Source organism: Schistocerca piceifrons, chromosome 1 (assembly GCF_021461385.2).
Source record: "Schistocerca piceifrons isolate TAMUIC-IGC-003096 chromosome 1, iqSchPice1.1, whole genome shotgun sequence".
In the NCBI taxonomy this organism is placed as follows: domain Eukaryota; kingdom Metazoa; phylum Arthropoda; class Insecta; order Orthoptera; family Acrididae; genus Schistocerca; species Schistocerca piceifrons.
Genome location: NC_060138.1, coordinates 402,731,374 through 402,751,033, shown reverse-complemented (window position 1 = coordinate 402,751,033; position 19,660 = coordinate 402,731,374). Strand labels below are relative to the sequence as shown.

Genomic DNA, 19,660 nt, shown 5'->3' with positions numbered 1-19,660 from the left:
TAAATCAACTACCCTGGCCAGCAAGATCTCCGGATCTGTCCCCCATTGAGCATGTTTGGGACCGGATGAAGCGTCGTCTCACGCGGTCTGCACGTCCAGTAGGAACGCTGGTCCAACTGAGGCGCCAGGTGGAAATGGCATGGCAAGCCGTTCCACAGGACTACATCCAGCATCTCTACGATCGTCTCCATGGGAGAATAGCAGCCTGCATTGCTGCGAAAGGTGGATATACACTGTACTAGTGCCGACATTGTGCATGCTCTGTTGCCTGTGTCTATGTGCCTGTGGTTCTGTCAGTGTGATCATGTGATGTATCTGACCCCAGGAATGTGTCAATAAAGTTTCCCCTTCCTGGGACAATGAATTCACGGTGTTCTTATTTCAATTTCCAGGAGTGTATGTGATTTCCTAAGGGACCAAACTGCTGAGGTCATCGGTCCCTTGACTTGCACACTACTTAAACTAACTTATACTAAGAACAACACACACACACCCATGCCCGAGAGTGGACTCGAACCTCCGGCCGGAGGGGCCGCGCAATCCGTGACATGACGCCTCAAACCACGCGGTCACTCCGCCCGGCGCCACCGGCTCATTCGTGTACAAATAATAAAACTGACGTGTGTGTAAATTTTATCCCATAATTTTGTGCATTTTAAGGGTGTAAAACTGAGAATTAAATAGTTTTGATTCTCTGGTCTTCTTAGTACGAGACAACTGCGCCTGTAAGGTTTAGATCGAGCTGTAATAATAATTAGTTTTTATATAAATTTTTCAAACGTCTCTTCCTCAGTACTTTCACAGAAGAGTTCAACTTACTAATATTATCAAAAGCACGCGGCTTAACAAGACGAGAGTATAAAAAATCTGGCGCGGGGCGCATGCGCTTTTGTGGTTTTTGTAGACCACAATTTTTTTATCAAATTATTCGTCTCGACTTCCCGTTCACCATTCTGGATCTTTGTAAACAGTTATTAAGTCCATCCTGTTTGCGTCAAAGGATGCAGACTTATCTAGTTTGGATCCATTGTAGATCCCGAATCACTTTAGTCAAGTATCTGGCGAGCTGGTAGTGAGCAGAAGAGAAACCAAGTGGCAATATTTGGAACAGAATTTCCAGTTTCGGCATTTGCGATGCGAGCGTTTATAATGTGACCAAGGGAAATTTGCCGAAAATATTGGTCTGGATGTGTCCCAGCCTTAAATAAGCAGGCCTAATTGTTGTTTGCGTAGCAAATTGAAGTATAGGAGGCACTCGACGTGTGCAGTCTACATGTGACGGTGAAAATCGAGAATGTGAGTTAAAATTTCATTTCATTGTAAAGATATTGACCATAAAATTGAATGCACATTTTCAGAATACCTTGTATCTTACGCAGCTGGGAAAAAAATGTAACACCGTCAAGGATAGTGTTCAGTTACACCAGGGAATAATATGTGCATACTGAGGGGTTGTAGTGTCATTGGTCCATTTGTCACTAGATGACGCTCCGTAGGCCTGTCTGTGCGCCCCCGGTTTTGACACTGTACACAGTAACTGTGCTGAGTTCAGAGGTGAACAGTGTTTGCAACACTGATTTCAGGGACAACCATGCCCCACCGAAGGGTGCTTGTTCCTTTTGAACAGCTTCGGCCGTTTGAACGGGGTTACATTGGGGCCGGTGGGAAATTGGATGGACATATTTACGGACTGCTACACTTGTTGGACACAATTTATCGTTGGAGTGCGCAGCTTTCAACAGTGGTCTGCGAAACATACCTACACTCGTAGAACAGGTTCTAGACGTCCTCGCAGCAGAGGTGTACTTCAAGATCGACGTATTATGCGAGCAACAGTGGCCAATTGAATATCATCCAGGGACAAAGGCCGGAGTCTTGTTGTACTTCCTGTGTCGTAACGGACCACTGGTAACCGTTTGCTTGTAGCAGAAATTAAGATCGCGTGTGCCTTTCGTCAAGCTGCCACTGACAACGCCAAGCATAGCTGCTCTCGTGAAGAGTTGTCTGGAGCGTGGAGTGTTGTCTTCAGTGTCGACAGTTGGTTCTGCCTGCATGCGAGTGATGGACGCATACGTGTATGGCACGGACCTGGTGAGCTGTCCAGGTGCCATTCCAAGCTTCATGGAGTGGGCGGGGGGGGGGGGGGGGCATCAGTTACAACTCGCGGTTGCATTTGGTGTTTCTGCAGGGTAAAGTAACCAGTGGCGCTACATTGTACAAGCTGTTATCCCCGTGACACTACAATTTCTTCGATAGTAAGGTAATGCGCTTACTCAGTAAGACAGTATTTTTCTACATACGGCTTCTGCTCTGCTCTTCGTATTATACAACAACTGCCCTGGCCACCAAGATCGCCATATCTCTCGCCAGTTGAACATATATGGGACATGATGAAGCAGGAACCTACTCGTTCTCCAGGGCCAGCGACAAAAGGCGCAGGATGCTTGGGGGCGTCATCGGCACCTTTATGTTTGCATACGAAATGTTTTAAGATTTGGTATCTCAATATATGCAGGAGCAATTGGTGATTGTTACAGATTTCACCCCGTACAAGGCAACAAGACATAGTGCACGCTGGGAACAACGCCACTCTGCTCTGTATGCATCCGTGACACTGCGTGCCGGAAGAGCGATGACACCGGCAAGTTATACGCCTTTGGACCTGGTGTTGTAACGCGAGCGTAAATAATAGAGCGAGTCGTGTGGCGGCTGCGCGTCTTGTTGGCTCCGCGCAGCGACGACGCATGCGCACTGGCGGCGCGGCGCTGGCAGGGCAGCCTGTTGTTGCGGGCAGTCTACAGTGCGACGCCGTCAGGGGCACATGTGCGACCGCGAGTCGGAACCGGCGATACGAACAGCAGCAGCAGCAACAGAAGCAGCAGCGCAAGGCAGTCGCTACCGCGGCGGACGCTCGCTCATGGGATAGGCGCACGCACCTGCACCAGCCGCGATGATCGCCGGGTCGGACAGCCTCATGAACGGTGAGTGTTCGCTGCTCCCCGCCCCACTCTATCCCCTACCACTACCCCCCACCATCGAGCTTGTTGTCATTCGCAGAGCGCGGCGCGGCCTGCGGGTCGGGCACGTGATATCGACTACTTGTTAACATCTGTAAGCAGGCATTAAAAATAGCTAAACTCTATTATGGTGTGTGCGGGTGGCGGCTTAAATTCGTACTTAACTGTTAAAACGAACGACATATTTTGCGTAATGAAGCCTGGTCTACACCTTTGCTGGTGATCACATAATTCTTGTAGGGTGTCACATCACACGTTTCCCCATTCAGCTTCTTGCTTTAAAGTAGTTCCATACCTTTTTTTTTCGTTTCATCTCTTTTGTATTCGATTAGGCGCTCACACTTAAACGTCCAAAATACATCTCTGCTGCTGAGAAATTTTCACTTGGCACCCACGAAAGTTGATATAAAAAAAAAAAGAAACGAAAGATTAATAGGACAGTCTCCCAGATTCCATGGCAGTCTTCTAGAGCGGAAGCAAATCTGAAGGTGCATTCTTAATTGTACAGGGTCTTGAAGCATATATGGTGAGTTTCATCATATTTGGACTGCCTACATCATTTAAAGGACCCACCACGAAGTTCTGCATCTGTTAAAAGCTTAGTAAAAGCAGCAAGCAGCGCAGCAGAAACCAAAACCGTGGGAAGAAAATATATTATAGTGCGCGTGATGCATATGACGTGAGTATAAAGTTTCTCTGCAGCAGAGCCAAATAATTTTGCAAATAGCATTGTGCCTACAAAACACTGCAAGTGTTAAGGGTTATAACAACGGTACTCCATTTTCGTTGTGATAATATTGCTCCCCTCTAATAAGAAACTGTACACACAGAGGTGAAACTTCTTAGGCAGACACTACAAATTCACAATCTTTTATCATCATCTGTCGAATTACACAGCTGCTATTTCACGTTCTCAGGACAAGCTCATATGGAGCGCAATCCACCGGACGTCTGAAGAGCTACGTGTACAACGTGCGACTAAAGTGTCTGTCCATCTAGAACTTTCTATAATTTGAAAACAGCGCGACACGTTGCTTGATAATCGACTTGTTGCGCACCAAAACTGATGGTATGCTTCTCGTAAACTGATCCCGCGGGTAATTGGTGGCACTGAATCAAATGTCAATGACCCAAAGCATGTTGGATGTATTCGTGATTGCGTACAGAAGTGCGAGCACACATTTCATTGCGTAAAGTTTAGGTAATATCTTTGTATTCAAATGTTAATAAATATTAATCCTCGTGATAGTCGATGTAATCTGTTTTGAATATTTCGGCATAACATTGTCAGCAAATTTGTCAACAACGTCTCATTTCGATTAGGCTTCCTATCCTTAAAGATGACTGATATTAGTATGTGTAAAACATTGTGAAAGGCAACTGAAAGGAACACCCACTGCATTATTCCCTTTATTCGTAACACGACCGAAAAGGATTTGCGTCTACTTCTCCACTTCCGTATTTAGTGCTCGCTCAGAAACTGAGTCATTAGAGACTCTCACCAATTGCGTTTATTTTCCTACTTTTCTTTGAGATAGTTTGCGGCTTTTGCTAAGGGGTTAGAAGAACCTGAACAGAACCTGTGCAGAATTTTCTGAATGGAAAATTGTTATCTTCTCTTTATGGCGTAACATGACTAACTGAAGGGATATGATGATTAATCGCATTCTGAGGCAACTAGGAGCAGTTTATTTCGCAATGGAGGGAAGTGCGGGAGGTAAAAATTGTAGACGTGCATCAAGGCGTGACTGCAGCAAGCACTGTCAAGTGCGTGAAGGAGGCGGTAGTTATCTACATTTACAGCTCATCTACATCTACATTTTATGCGGAGGTGAAGAACCTCGCACAGGAGAGACTTTCGAGCAGAGCCACAATATGCCAGTCTTCTGAACGGGAGCACAGCAGCAACAGCGTTCCGAAACTGTCTCTTTCATCTTACGACATAGTGTCTGCAATAATGAATTTTTCATAGAAGGTGGACTGTGTGCTGGTCCGTGACTCGAACCCGTACGGAAGGCGAGGATACGGATACGCGTCCAGTCCCTAACACACAGTTTCAGCGGCACGTTCAGTTTTAGTTTTGCTGTTGGTGAAAGAAATTGATAGTTTCATACTTCCAAAATCATGTTTAACATCTGACTTACAGCTTTTACTGTCGTTGTGAATTGTTACTGATTTTTGTACAGATTTTACCACATGTACTTCATAATAATATCAACAGAGTTTTCCACCTAATGTATGCTTTTCTCTTCCTAGAGCAACATGTACTTTCAGCAATAGGGATTTTAACACATAAAATTTCTCTCCGCGTCTAGCAGTATGGTACAGAGTGTACAGAATACCGTATGCGTTACGTGTGTTACACACTGGAAACGACGGGCTGCTGTACCATCGTTCACCATGAAATCCGAATTAAGACTCACCATCGATTTCCGAAACGCAAAGCTTTGCATTAAACATTAAGGAAGGACCTACATCCAAGATGGGATCGCATTATGAGCCTATTATTTGCTCTTTCGATAGGTAATCACCCATGGCATCAAGCTGCCCTATCTGTCTAGATGACGGTGAAAAATCTGTTGTTGGTAGGAAAGCCAGATGGTTCTTTTGTCAGCTGTGTTTTCATTTATTCCAGTAATGATGACAACCTCCGTACAGCTGTGTAGTACGATTTATTTTGATATTTAATTCATGTACAGTAGAATTTATGTCTACGTTGTCTCACCGGTAGTTACCTACGGGAATCAGAACAGACATATCATCACTCTCATTACAATTCGATAGAATGCAAGGAAGTCGTTTCGAAAAGTATTTGTGTGGAGTGTAGCCATGTATGGAAGTGAAACATGGACGATAAATAGTTTGACAAGAAGAGAATAGAAGATTTCGAAATGTGGTGCTACAGAAGAATGCTGAAGATGAGATGGGTAGATCACATAACTAATGAGGAGGTATTGAATAGAATTAGGAAGAAGAGAAATTTGTGGCACACCTTGACTAGATGAAGGAATCGGTTGGTAGGACATGTTCTGAGGCATCAAGGGCTCACCAGTTTAGTATTGGAGGGCAACGTGGAGGGTAAAAATCGTAGAGGGAGACCGAGAGATGAATACACTAAGCAGATTCAGAAGGATGTAGGTTGCAGTAGTTACTGGGAGATGAAGAAGCTTGCACAGGATAGAGTAGCATGGAGAGCTGCATCAAACCAGTCTCAGGACTGAAGACCACAACAACAACAGAATACAAGTCTAAGTTGCCTCACCGTCAGGTATCTACGGGAATCAAAATGGACTTATTACTCTCATTACAATTCTCATAATGTAAAATACAGATAGCAAATGGAAAACAAAATGACAACATACAGAGTAAAACAAACGAGACGAACACTGATGAGCCAAAACGTTATGACCACCTGCTAAACAGCTTGTTGGTCCACATTTGGAACCCAATGCAGCAGCGAACCTGAGTGACACATATTCGACAACACCTTGGTAACTTTCTGTGGCCACATGCAGGTCATGCAATTCACGATAGTTACGTGGCGGTGGACTGTGGACGCGGAGCTGGTGCCAGATAGCGTCCCAGATATGTGCCATTGGGTTCAGATCAGGTTCATTTAGTGGCCAAGATATCAACGCGAGTTCACGACTATGCTCCTCGAACCAGTGGAGCATAATTTTGGGCTTATGATACGGACGGTTATCTTGCTAGAAGATGCTGCTGCCGTCAGCTAGTAAGATATCAAGGATGGCGGTATGTAGATGGTCCACCAATAGTGTTCACGTAGTGGACAGCTGACACGGTGACTTCCATTACTACCAAAAGTCCCACGGAAGCCCAGACGGCGTGGTGAATGTTTCGAGCTTGGATGATATACCTAGACACGAACATCGACCTAGGGTAATAAGAAACGTGGTTCATCCTAGTAGGCGACACGTTTCCATTCACGGTGGACTGTCGGTGATCCCGTGCACAATGCTATCATAAACTGATTGTGTCTTTGGGTTGACGCGGGAACACGCATAGGTCATATGCTGCGGATCCCACGTTCAGCAATGTGCTTTGAAGCACGTGTGCCTGCGCCAGCATCGTATTCTTTCATCAGATCTGCCACAGATCGCCACCTGTCGTGTTTTACAGAGTGGGTAAGCGATTGACACCCACATTCTGTGATGAGACGTGAACGTCGAGCACACTATCACCTACTCGCCGTTTCAGCACCTTTCAGCACTTGCTCACGACTGTAGCAAGCGAACAGCTGACTAGCTTCGCGGTTTCCGATGATGATGAAGATGTTTGGTTTGTGGGGCGCTCAGCTGCCCGGTTATCAGCGGCCGTACAAATTCCCAGACTTTGCTCAGTCCAATCTCGCCACTTGCTTGAATGATGATGAAATGATGAGGACAACACAAACACCCAGTCATCTCGAGGCAGGTGAAAGCGGTTTCCGAGGTGCTCGCTCCCAGGCGTTGGGTCATAACAGTCTGCCTTCATTCAAAGCGACTTATATCACTGGATTTCCTACCTGCGGTCCTTACGGTTGATAGAATGATTTCCCATTCGTCCCTGCTCCGCTTACATACACTCTAATGCAAACAACGACGCACCACGAAGGAATTATCTGAATAGGACGAAAATCCGTAGATGTGATGTACGTGTACAGTCAAACAAGTGATAATAATTTCAGAAAAATTGGGAGTTTTTTGAGCCAGTCAACAACGCGTTGGTCCACCTCTGGCCCTTTTGTAAGCATTTATTCGGCTTGGTATTGACTGATAGTGTTATTGAATGTTCTCCTGAGGAATATCGTGCCAAATTTTGTGTCACTGGCGCTTTAGATGGCCAAAATACTCCAAATCTTCTCAGTTGGGGAGAGATCTGGCGATCTTTCTGGCCAATGTGGGGTTTAGCAAGCACGAAGACGGGCAGCAGAAACTCTCGGCTTGTGCGGGCGGGCGTCATCTTGCTGGAATACAAGCCCAGGTCGGCTCGCCATGAAGCGCGTAGAACATCGTCGGCGTACCGCCGTGCTGTAATGATGCCGTGGATGACAAGCAAAGTGGTTCTGCTATGAAAAGAAATGACATCCCAGAGCATCACTCCTGGTTGTCAGGCCGTATGACGGGTGACAGTCAGGTTGGTATCCCACCGCTGTCCAGAGCGTCTCCAGACACTCTCCCTCCTAGAATCTCATTGACTGGACTAAAATTATCTTCTGTGATGTGCCCCGCTTCGAATTGAGCCCCGATGACCACCGAAGACTATTTCGCACCACGGTCGGTAAAAACGGAACCCTTATAGGATTGCTTTGTTGTCCCTCTCTCTGTCTGTCTGTTCGCCCAACTGTTAAATACTCTTGTGCTTAGGAAAGGCGTGACGTATCATGTTGAAATTTATGTCACATATTAAGGTCTACGGTCACTGTCGGTCTAAAAAAACTGAAGCTTCTAAGTCAATGTAGTCAAAAGATACGGCCGTTTATGTCACACATTTTGATACTCGCAAAGTCACTCACCTAAACCTACAGCGTACTTTCCCGTGACCGTGAAATTTGACAAGAAGCAAGTTTCCACAGTGCAACTAAAAGAAAAAAGTAGAAAACTGTTGATTTGAATTTACAACACATGAAAAAAATTTTTGTTCATTTGTTATCCGTGGTGGTTCATGGTGTGGGTTCCTGTAGTCATGTCCTAGTTCATTAACCACGGGCAACGTATGAGTGGCCAAGTAAGTGGTCCCGACAGTCGGGATACCAGTTACTTTGGAATAAGGCTGGGCATCTCGGACATATTCTGAGTCGTGGTCACCTTTGTGCTCATACGGCAAAGACTACCAAATCCACCGGTTAGTCCCTCAGCCGTTAGGGGTAAAACCCAATGGGACTCGGGGCAAGTAAGGCTAGCAACCTGCTTCCCTGGTACTTTAAATATGATGCTGGCAACAATCAGAGCAAAATGCCTTGGACCTTTGGAGGTGACGGAGTCCCACCTCTAACTGACAAACCAGGGACTCCTAACATACGACTTGGCAAACAAATGGTAATGAGATGGGGAGCTATTAATATCAATGGGGGCTACTCTGGGAAGAAGGTAGAGCTGGCAGAGGCTGCAAGTAAGATGGGGCTGGACGTTTTAGCTGTTAGTGACATTCGGGTAAGGGGTGAGAAAGAAGAGGAAGTGGGACAATACAAGGTCTACCTGTCAGGAGTCAAAGCAGGAATAGCACAATAGGGTGTAGGGCTTTACATCAGGAAAGAAATGGAACCCAGCGTAGTTGCAATAAGGTATGTAAACGAACGACTGATGTGGATAGATTTGACAGTGTCTAGCAAGAAAATTAGGATTGTGTCAGTATATTCGCATTGTGAAGGGACAGATCAACATAAGATGCATAGTTTTTATGAGGCACTCAGTGATGTAGTTGTTAGAGTAAAGGACAAAGACAGTGCTCTGCTCATGGGTGATTTTAACGCCAGGATTGGAAATCGAACAGAAGGGTATGAAAAGGTTATGGGTAAATTTGGAGAGGATATGGAGGCCAACAGGAACGGGAAACAACTCATGGATTTCTGTGCCAGTATGGGCTTAGTAATCACAAACTCCTGTTTTAAACATAAGAACATTCACCGGTATACTTGGGAAGGCAGGGGAACCAGATGTGTCATTGACTATATAATAACAGATCAGGAATTCAGGAAGGCTGTGAGGGACACACGTGTATTCAGGGGATTCTTTGATGACACTGATCATTATTTAATCTGCAGTGAAATTGGGATTGTGAGGTCGAAAGTGCAGGAGGTCAGGTCCATATGTAGGAGGATAAGAGTGGAGAAACTTCAGGATAAGGAAATCAGGCACAAGTACATAACAGCGATCTCAGAAAGGTACCAGTTAGTTGAATGTAGTCAATTACAGTCATTGGAAAAGGAATGGACAAGGTACAGGGACACAGTACTAGAAGTGGCTAAAGAATGTCTTGGAAGAGTAGTGTGTAAAAGTAGGATGAAGCAAACAGCTTGGTGGAATGATACAGTCAGGGCAGCCTGTAAAAGGAAAAAGAAGGCGTATCAAAAATGGCTACATACCAGAACTCAGGTAGACAGAGAAAGTTATGTTGAAGAAAGAAACAAAGCCAAACAGACAATTGCAGCATCCAAGAAGAAATCGTGGGAAGACTTTCGAAACAGGTTGGAGACTATGGGTCAAGCTGCTGGAAAACTATTCTGGAGTGTAATTAGCAGTCTTCGAAAGGGAGGTAAGAAGGAAATGACAAGTATTTTGGACAGGTCAGGAAAACTGCTGGTGAATCCTGTGGATGCCTTGGGCAGATGGAGGGAATATTTAGAAGAGTTGCTCAATGTAGGTGAAAATGCCATCAGTAATGTGTCAGATTTCGAGGTAGAATGGGATAGGAATGATGATGGAAATAGGATCACATTTGAGGAAGTGGAAAAAATGGTCAATAGATTGCAGTGCAATAAAGCGGCTGGGGTGGATGAAATTAAGTCGGAACTCATCAAATACAGTGGAATGGCTACACAGGATAATTGAAATGGCCTGGGAGTCGGGACAGGTTCCATCAGACTGGACAAAAGCAGTAATCACACCAATCTTTAAACATGGTAACAGAAAAGATTGTAACAACTAAAGAGGTATCTCTTTAATCAGCGTTGTGGGTAAAATCTTCTCAGGTATTGTTGAAAGGAAAGTGCGAGTATTAGTTGAGGACCAACTGGATGAAAATCAGTGTGGGTTTAGGCCTCTTAGAGGTTGTCAGGACCAGATCTTTAGCTTACGGCAAATAATGGAGAAGTGTTATGAGTGGAACAGGGAATTATATCTATGCTTGATAGATCTAGAAAAAGCATATGACCGTGTTCCTAGGAGGAAGTTATTGTCTGTTCTACAAGATTATGGAATAGGAGGCAAACTTTTGCAAGCAATTAAAGGTCTTTAGATGGATAGTCAGGCAGCAGTTAGAGTTGACGGTAAATTGAGTTCATGGTTCAGAGTAGTTTCAGGGGTAAGACAAGGCTGCAACCTGTCTCCACTGTTGTTCATATTATTTATGGATCATATGTTGAAAACAATAGACTGGCTGGGTGAGATTAAGATATGTGAACACAAAATAAGCAGTCTTGCTTATGCGGATGACTTAGTTGTGATGGCAGATTCGATTGAAAGTTTGCAAAGTAATATTTCAGAGCTAGATCAGAAATGTAAGGACTATGGTATGAAGATTAGCATCTCCAAAACGAAAGTAATGTCAGTGGGAAAGAGATATAAACGGATTGAGTGCCAAATAGGAGGAACAAAGTTAGAACAGGTGGACGGTTTCAAGTACTTAGGATGCATATTCTCACAGGATGGCAACATAGTGAAAGAACTGGAAGTGAGGTGTAGCAAAGCTAATGCAGTGAGCGCTCAGCTACGATCTACTCTCTTCTGCAAGAAGGAAGTCAGTACCAAGACTAAGTTATCTGTGCACCGTTCAATCTTTCGACCAACTTTGTTGTACGGGAGCGAAAGCTGGGTGGATTCAGGTTACCTTATCAACAAGGTTGAGGTTACGGATATGAAAGTAGCTAGGATGATTGCAGGTACTAGTAGATGGGAACAATGGCAGGAGGGTGTCCACAATGAGGAAGTCAAAGAAAAACTGGGAATGAACTCTATAGATGTAGCAGTCAGGGCGAACAGGCTTAGATGGTGGGGTCATGTTACACGCATGGGAGAAGCAAGGTTACCCAAGAGGCTCATGGATTCAGCAGTAGAGGGTAGGAGGAGTCGGGGCAGACCGAGGAGAAGGTACCTGGATTCGGTTAAGAATGATTTTGAAGTAATCGGTTTAACATCAGAAGAGGCACCAATGTTAGCACTGAATAGGGGATCATGGAGGAACTGTATAAGGGGGGCTATGCTCCAGACTGAACGCTGAAAGGCACAATCAGTCTTAAATGATGATGATGATGATGATGATGATGTTATCCGTTTCTCTGCCCGTCCGTCTGTCCAGACCCTTTCTTCTCAGGAACGGCTAGACGTATCAAGTTGACATTTATGTTGCATACTAAGGTCTACAGTCCCTTTGCAGTATAAGAAATTTAACCTCGTAAGTGAAAACAATTAGAGGACGCCGATTTTTGTGTCATATATCCCGGTACTCGCAAGCTCACTCTAAACCTATAGCGTACTTCTCGTTGACATAGAATCATGATATTTGGCAGGGAGCAAACTTTTACTGTACAAGCAAAGGAAAAAAATTGGAAAGTTGTTGATTTGTAATTGTATCGCAAGAAAAAACTACTTTTTTGTGCTTTGTTAAGACCTCCTTTTTCTAAAGAGTGGGTACATGTACATCTTGTCTGCATCGATATCGACAACAGGCAAAGATCTTCGAGATTCTCGATTTCCGAGATGGGTGAACTATCAACATGCATAATTAAGCTTCTACGGGACCCTATGTGTGCGAGAGTTACTCGGACTTATCCGTATTTTTTTGTTTTTGTAGGATCTCTGCTTGTCTCGGGGTGTAGACAGAGAACACTTAGCCCATAGCCGAAAAGAGTTGTATCTGAGGTGTTAGTCAATAAGTTTGTCGGTAGCCGAGTCTGGCACTCCCTGCACCCAGATGTCCACACCGCCTACATAACCAGTCGAGAAGAACCACCTTTTTACAGGGTCAGACCACCGAAGAGGAGCGCCTATAATCACTGGCCACAGTGACAACCACCAGCTAGTTCTCTCGGGCAAGGAGGTTGAAGCACTGCCACCGAACCAACCGCTCGGTGACGGTGGATGGTTCACATGGCTCTGAGCACTATGGGACTTAACATCTATGGTCATCAGTCCCCTAGAACTTAGAACTACTTAAACCTAACTAACCGAAGGACAGCACACAACACCCAGCCATCACGAGGCAGAGAAAATCCCTGACCCCGCCGGGAATCGAACCCGGGAACCCGGGCGTGGGAAGCGAGAACGCTACCGCACGACCACGAGATGCGGGCGGTGACGGTGGAACCGGTGACCCAACTGGGCAGGCGTACACACACTGAGTTAGTAGATTGTTCTCTATGGCGCCACTGGCTCAGGTCTAGTATCGACTATCCTTCTTGCGGCCCCATTGCCAATATCTATGAGGAAGAATTGGTATTTGTGGGTTATGGCCTTAGAACTTCTTTGACTGCCAATATGTATACAGGTTTCGCTGGCCCGAGAGAGAGGCACGATGTTTGGGGATTGGCGGTGACGTCGTTACAAAAGGTGGTCACGAGGTCCAAGTGGTCGAACCCACGAGCTGTGCAATGGCGCCCTGCACAGATCGATGATACCAGACTACTTCACTACTTGGTTCTCAAGCATTTCTCAAGGATTCTTCGGTACTCGTACCAAGATATTCAAGTTGCCAAGATTACTATGGCAACGCTTGACGTGTCGCCGCCAAGGACGCTTAAGCACTACCTCTGATGGATACGTGTGCTGGCAGTGTGTATCTATTACACTCATGCGTAGGATCTACGCGGGACAAACTACTAGCACAGTCGAGAAGAGATGCAAGGAAATAAGTGTCACACCCTACTAAAATAACAAAGCAAACCAGCTGTCTCCGAACACTGCCTCGAATACAGTCATGAAATGAAATTTGATGAGAGCAGAATCGTGATACGAGCGCTATATTTTCGGAACAGCGTAATTAAGAAATCTATCGAAATAAATATGTCTGAAAACCTAATAAACAGGAACAGAAGTTTCAGTTAAAACAATACATCCGGCCTAGTACTCATTTTATGAGGGGCTTTCAATAAGGATGGCAACACTTTTTTTCTGAAAGCGCATTGTCTTTTTTTTCAGGATTCCAGTACACCATATCATTCTACACTCTTTTGGCTACAAAACCCTATTTTCAACATGATCTCCATTCAGTACGACTGCCTTACGCCACTTTACTGGGAGGACCTGTATGCCTGCATGGTACCATTCTACTGATAGACGTTGGAACCAACATCTTGCTTCATCAGTAACCTCCCCATTGCCGATGTACTGTTTCCCGTGGAGTGTATCCTCCATTGGACCAAACAGATGGACGATCTGGACGAGTGTTTCAGCACTGCCAACAGAAACGTCCAATTGCGCAGTTTGCTTGTTTGCGAACCGCCCATTGTCTTGAAAGGGTGTGTCCACACGTTCCGACATTGCAGGAGACAGCTGTGTGCACTCAGCTGACACGCGGGAGATGAGACAGGTTTGCGCAACCTTGTTGTGTCGATGACAGACGTCTCGCTCAACGACTCATGGTGCTTTTGTTCACTATGAGATCTCCGTATACATTCTGCAAGCGCCTGTGAATATCTGCGATACTCTGGTTTTCCACCGACAAAAACTCGAGGACATCTCTCTGTTTGGAACGCACCTCCGTTACAGAAGCCATTTTGCTACGTAGAGCGCCGCCACCTAACGGAGCTTCATGAAACTACAATGGCTGCGGCGGGACTATTCCAAGACGTCCCATAACAAATTTCGCATTTTTTCAACCGAGACTGGCTGAAAAAACGCTTGCTTATCGAACGCTTTTCGTATTAAGATCTCATCGGCAACCACATTCACCAGAGGTTTGAAACGTTGAGAGAATGTGCGTTTTTCGGAATATCACCGCGCGGTCTGAAACACAAGACAGTATCAAGTGGTGTAATGGGCGTTTGGAGTCGAACTCAAAATCAGCTAGAAATAGTGGCGCCAACTAACAATAGCTCACAGTCTGGTTGGAGTCAAGGCAATAAGAGTACGCATAGGAGCAAAACTCGCAGCACCTCAAGAAGGCAGCTGGGTTGATTGTCGAAATATTGTACATAAAATGTAAAACAGAGATTTGGCAGAACAACCGGAAGTACATCATTATACGTCACGCCGTGGACTCGCGGTTTTAGGCGCTTCAGTCTGGAACCGCGCCACAGCTACGGTCGCAGGTTCGAATCCTGCCTCGGGTATGGATGTGTGTGATGTCCTTAGGTTAGTTAGGTTTAAGTAGTTCTAAGTTCTAGGGGACTGATGACCTCAGATTTAAGTCCCATAGTGCTCAGACCCATTTGAACCATTTTTGTATCGACGGTTCGTGGCCGTCTGCTGTAGGTTGGACTGGTTGCACGCATACTTCGGCTTCCATTATCCAGAAACCACAAGCTCCTCCGACTGCAATGGGCAGGTGAACATCGTCCCTGGGGTGCTGAGTGGCAACATGTATTCTTTTCGGATGAGTCACGCTTCAAAGTGTCCCACAGTGATGGCCGCATACGTGTCCGGCGGTTCCGTCGTGAGCGCAACCTGGAGCGCTGCATTGTGGAGCGGCATAGCGGATAAACACCAGGTGTGATAGTTTGAAGCGCCATTGGTTACAACAATCGATCTCGCCTCGTACGTATTGCGCGCACTTTGAACAGCAACCGGTACCAACGGAGGTTGCGGAGCCTGAGCTACTCTCCCTGCTTCAGGCACCTCCAGGGGCCACATTTCAACAGGACATGCCCGGCCACATATTGCGAGGAATGTACAGCCCTTCTTCGAAGAGCGACGGGTACCATTGCTTCTCTGGCCTGCACGTTCGCCAGACATATCGCCATCGAACATGTTTGGGATATGGTTGGTCGGCACCTGATGCGTCACGGTTCTCCAGTAACTGGTGTCACGGATTTGTGGGCTCGGATACAAACTGCGTGGAGGGAAATCCCTCAGAAACGTGTTCAGTACCTAGTTGACTCAATGCCGCGGCGTATAGCAGCTCTAATTGTAGCGCACGTTGGCCACACGACGTAGTGAATAGTAGGGCTCAAAGGACACGTACAGATTTGAAAAGGTAATCATTTGTTACTTGTCATGTACCTAACCTGTGGTATTAAATAAATTGAATTCGTGCGTTTCCTTCTTGGTGTTGCAATTTACACAAGCGGTAGTGTATTTCATAAGCCATTCTGTGAGTAAAAAGAAATAGGCTTTATCTACAGAATGACAAGAGAAGCAGCTTCGCGTGTTAGCACAATAGATGTAGATACAGTAAAAAGTTGTAAAGCCATCACTGAAGCACCCTTATAAATTGACAAACTTTAGGACGCTAAGAGGTAGTGACTTAGGCAGCTAACCTAGGATAAAGGCAGGTTTGTCATGGCTGCAGACACGATACGCAGACCAGACTATGGGCTTAGCTTATCCTAGGTCCAGAGGCAGCCCATCTTACGAAGCTGTGGAATCGGGCGGGATAAACTCAGGAGTTATACAGTCTGTCCCAGGGGAAATGGGAAATATTCAGGGATATGACAGGAACGACCATTCGAAGCAAAACAGTGTAGTAAATATGGGATCGAGAATACTTACCTTAAGAGTTACGAACACTTCTTCATCTTCAACCTCTTTGGTTTGGATATTTTGGGAGAAACTGGTACGAACCAGAACAATATCCAGTAATCATAGGCACAGCACGACAATGCACACTGACATAAACCGGCTTTGTGAAGAAATGGTTTGAGGACAATAACATTCTTGAAATGGTATGGCCTACGTGGAGTCCCATGACGTGAAAGAGTAATAGAAATGTATGAAATTTAGTTCAGATGTGACAACCAGTGACACAGAAACGATCAAACGCAGAAACCATAAAAGAGTTTGAATACCTACCGATTAGTTCGAAAATGAATATTGAAACACCTGTCATTGGTGCTTTTACTCCTAGAGACAAGTCTGGAATCCAACACAGGATACTGGCACAACGAGCTGTGCGTCACTAATTTCCCCCAAATTTTTGCCCGAATAATACCATAACGGACTTAGGTTCCGAATTGGCAACTTACGATTCGTGCACTTTAAATCGCCACCGTACATTTGATACATCGGTAGCTGTCACCAGTAACGTAAATGCGGAACAGGCAGGATCGTTCGTGTTATCCTGTGACTCTGAAGCACAACACTCTGGGCGACTGACAACCATGCCACTGGGCAAAGCAGTCCAAGAGAAGGCGTCCTGCTTCTTCCCTCCTGTTCATTGGGCTTCCAGTGCCGATTGTAATAAAACGGAACAGGCATGATTTGGTGGAAATTGCCACGGAACAGTTGCAGTCCCACTGTAGCTGTTTCAGCTTGCACAAACGAGTATGTGCGACGTTCCACGACGGATGCCTGCAGACTGCGGGGGCAGCAAATAGTGTTATAGCCGCAGCATTGTCACAGCATTGTGCTAAGACGCGAGACACAACTCTGCGGTCCCCCACTGTCACGAAAACGAGGTGTTTACACTGAGGTGAAAAAAGTCATGGGATACCTCCTAATATCGTACCGGACCTCTTTTGCTTGGCATAGCGCACCAGCTCGACATGGCATGGATTCAACAAGCCGCTGGAAGTCCCCTGCAGAAATATTGAGCCGTGCTGCCTCTGTCGCCGTCCCTAATTGCGAAACTGTTGCTGGTGCAAGATTTTGTGCACGAACTGGCCTCTCGATTACGTCCCATAAATGTTCTATAGGACTCTGGTCGGACGATCTGTGTGGCCAAACCGTTTCATCAAACCAATCAGGAACAATTGTGGCCAGACACATGGCGCATTACCATCCATGAAAATTCCGTCGTTGTTTGGGAACATGACACCCATCAATAGCTACAAATGGTCTCCAAGTAGTGGAACATAACCATATCCAGACAATGATCGGTTCAATTGGACCATAGTACACAGTCCGTTCCGTGTAAACACAGCCCACTCCATTATGAGTCCACCACCAGCTTGCACAGTGCCTCGTGGGTCTGCGGGTTCTGCGGTCAGCACTAAATTGGAACTCTACCATCAGCTATTACCAACTAAAATCAGGACTAATCTGACCAGGCCACGGTTTTCCCGTCCTCTAGGGCCCATCAGATACGGACACAAGCCCAGGACAGGCGCTGCGGGCGATGTAGTGCAGTTACTAAAGGCACCCCTGTCGACCGTCTTCTGCCTTAGTCCATTAACGCCAAATTTCGCCGCACTGCACTGATGGATACGTTCGTCGTGCGCCCTACATGGTTTCTGAGGTTTTTCGAGGAGTGCTGGTTGTCTGTTACCACTGACAACTCTACGCAACGGCTGCTGCTCTCGATCGTTAAATGAAAGCCATCGGCCACTGTGTTGTCTGTCGTGAGAGGTAATGCTGAAATTTGGTATTTTCGGCACACTCTTGACACTGTATATCTTGGAATATTGAAATCTCTGAAGATTTTTTGAAATGGAATGTCCTATGCGTATAGATTCCAACTCCCATTCTGCGTTCGAAGTATGTTAATTCCCGTTGTGCGGCCACAATCACGTCGGAAACCTTTCCACACGAATCACCTGGTAGCAAATGACAGCTCTCCCAAACTTGCAGCTGGTGTGGTCCTTTTAATGTTATCGTAAGATCTATACTGTTCTTCTGGAGGGCTCTAGCTTTTAACATGGGCTGGGGGGTGGTCCTGACGTAACAGAGACGCGAAAAAGTCTCACACTAAGGCTCTAGCTTTTAACATGGGCTGGGGGTGGTCCTAACGGTTAGCTGGCAACGTGGGTGTCCGTCCCTTATCGTAGGGCCTTCTAACTTAACACGGTTCTGCTCTCGGCTTCTGTTCTCGTTTCTCCCCTCGGAACTGCGTCTGTCTCACGGTGGGAAGGTATGACATGCATTTAGGCATTCTTGTGTTAGTCTATGGTATTCCATTTGCTCACTAGTTAGTCGTATTACTTTGGTTAATTTAATGTCACGATTTATTCGGAGCTATGTGACATACTACTGGATTTGCTTATCATGTGTACGTGATACTACCGCCATCAGTATACGTCAACGTCGTTAACCGTGACTTTTGTCACCTCAGTGTATGGTTCCTTATTAACGATAGATTTTGTGCACGGTTGTCAGGTTAATGCCTTCTTTGTTTCTCTTAGCGCACGTTTTGCAGAAGAACATCGCCTTCTACCTTTATGCCCCGTACAGAGTATGATTTCAAAATATGATAAGCCACATTCGCAAATATAACTGCTGGTAAACCTTTCGGGATGTGAGGTCGTGGTCCAAGAAAGAGAAGAGTTTCTTGGACTTCGACCTCACATCCCGAAAGGTTTACCAGCAGCTATGTCATCCAGTCGTCATTCTGTGATCACGTTCCCAAATGTTGAACCTTTCTCGTAATTCTGAATCTGGTACTCAGTCACAAGGCGCATTTTGTGTGCAGCACTGCTTACCCCACTAAACTGACAGAATGATTTCCAACAAGAAAACTACAAGAATGGGTGTCTGTGTGCGGAGGTACGGAAAAGGAACTTTCTCGCGAAGCAGATGAGTGGATGATACGTAATACATTCTGCATACGAACTCTGTCACCTCTAACGTACACAAGTCTTAAACAAATCCTAGCATCGCCGTAAAGCGTCAGCGAACATTTTGTCTCGAACAAAAGTTGTTCCCCATTAAGTGATCTACCACAACTGGACGCTCGTCACAAGGAACTGCCACACTCGGTGGCTCAGTACTAAGGATCGAAAGGTTTTCTGTTTCATCCCCTTTTATACAGAGTGAACATAAATAAAACTGACAAATTGCACGGGCGGATTCCTCACTGAAAATGAAGGAAAAATGACCCATGAACATGTGTCCGGA

The 19,660-nt window shown here is 45.7% G+C and overlaps 1 protein-coding gene across 1 annotated transcript in view; it reads left to right on the top strand.

Moving 5' to 3' along the window:
- Window positions 1-2,843: 2,843 nt before the first annotated feature.
- The window catches only part of LOC124729666 (synaptotagmin-14), a 609,333-nt gene continuing 592,516 nt past the window's right edge, over window positions 2,844-19,660 (top strand). Inside the window, exon 1 of the mRNA XM_047248497.1 lies at window positions 2,844-2,981. Within this exon, the coding sequence (XP_047104453.1) occupies window positions 2,951-2,981 (31 nt within the window). The 5' untranslated portion in view covers window positions 2,844-2,950. The remainder of the gene's footprint in view (window positions 2,982-19,660) is intronic.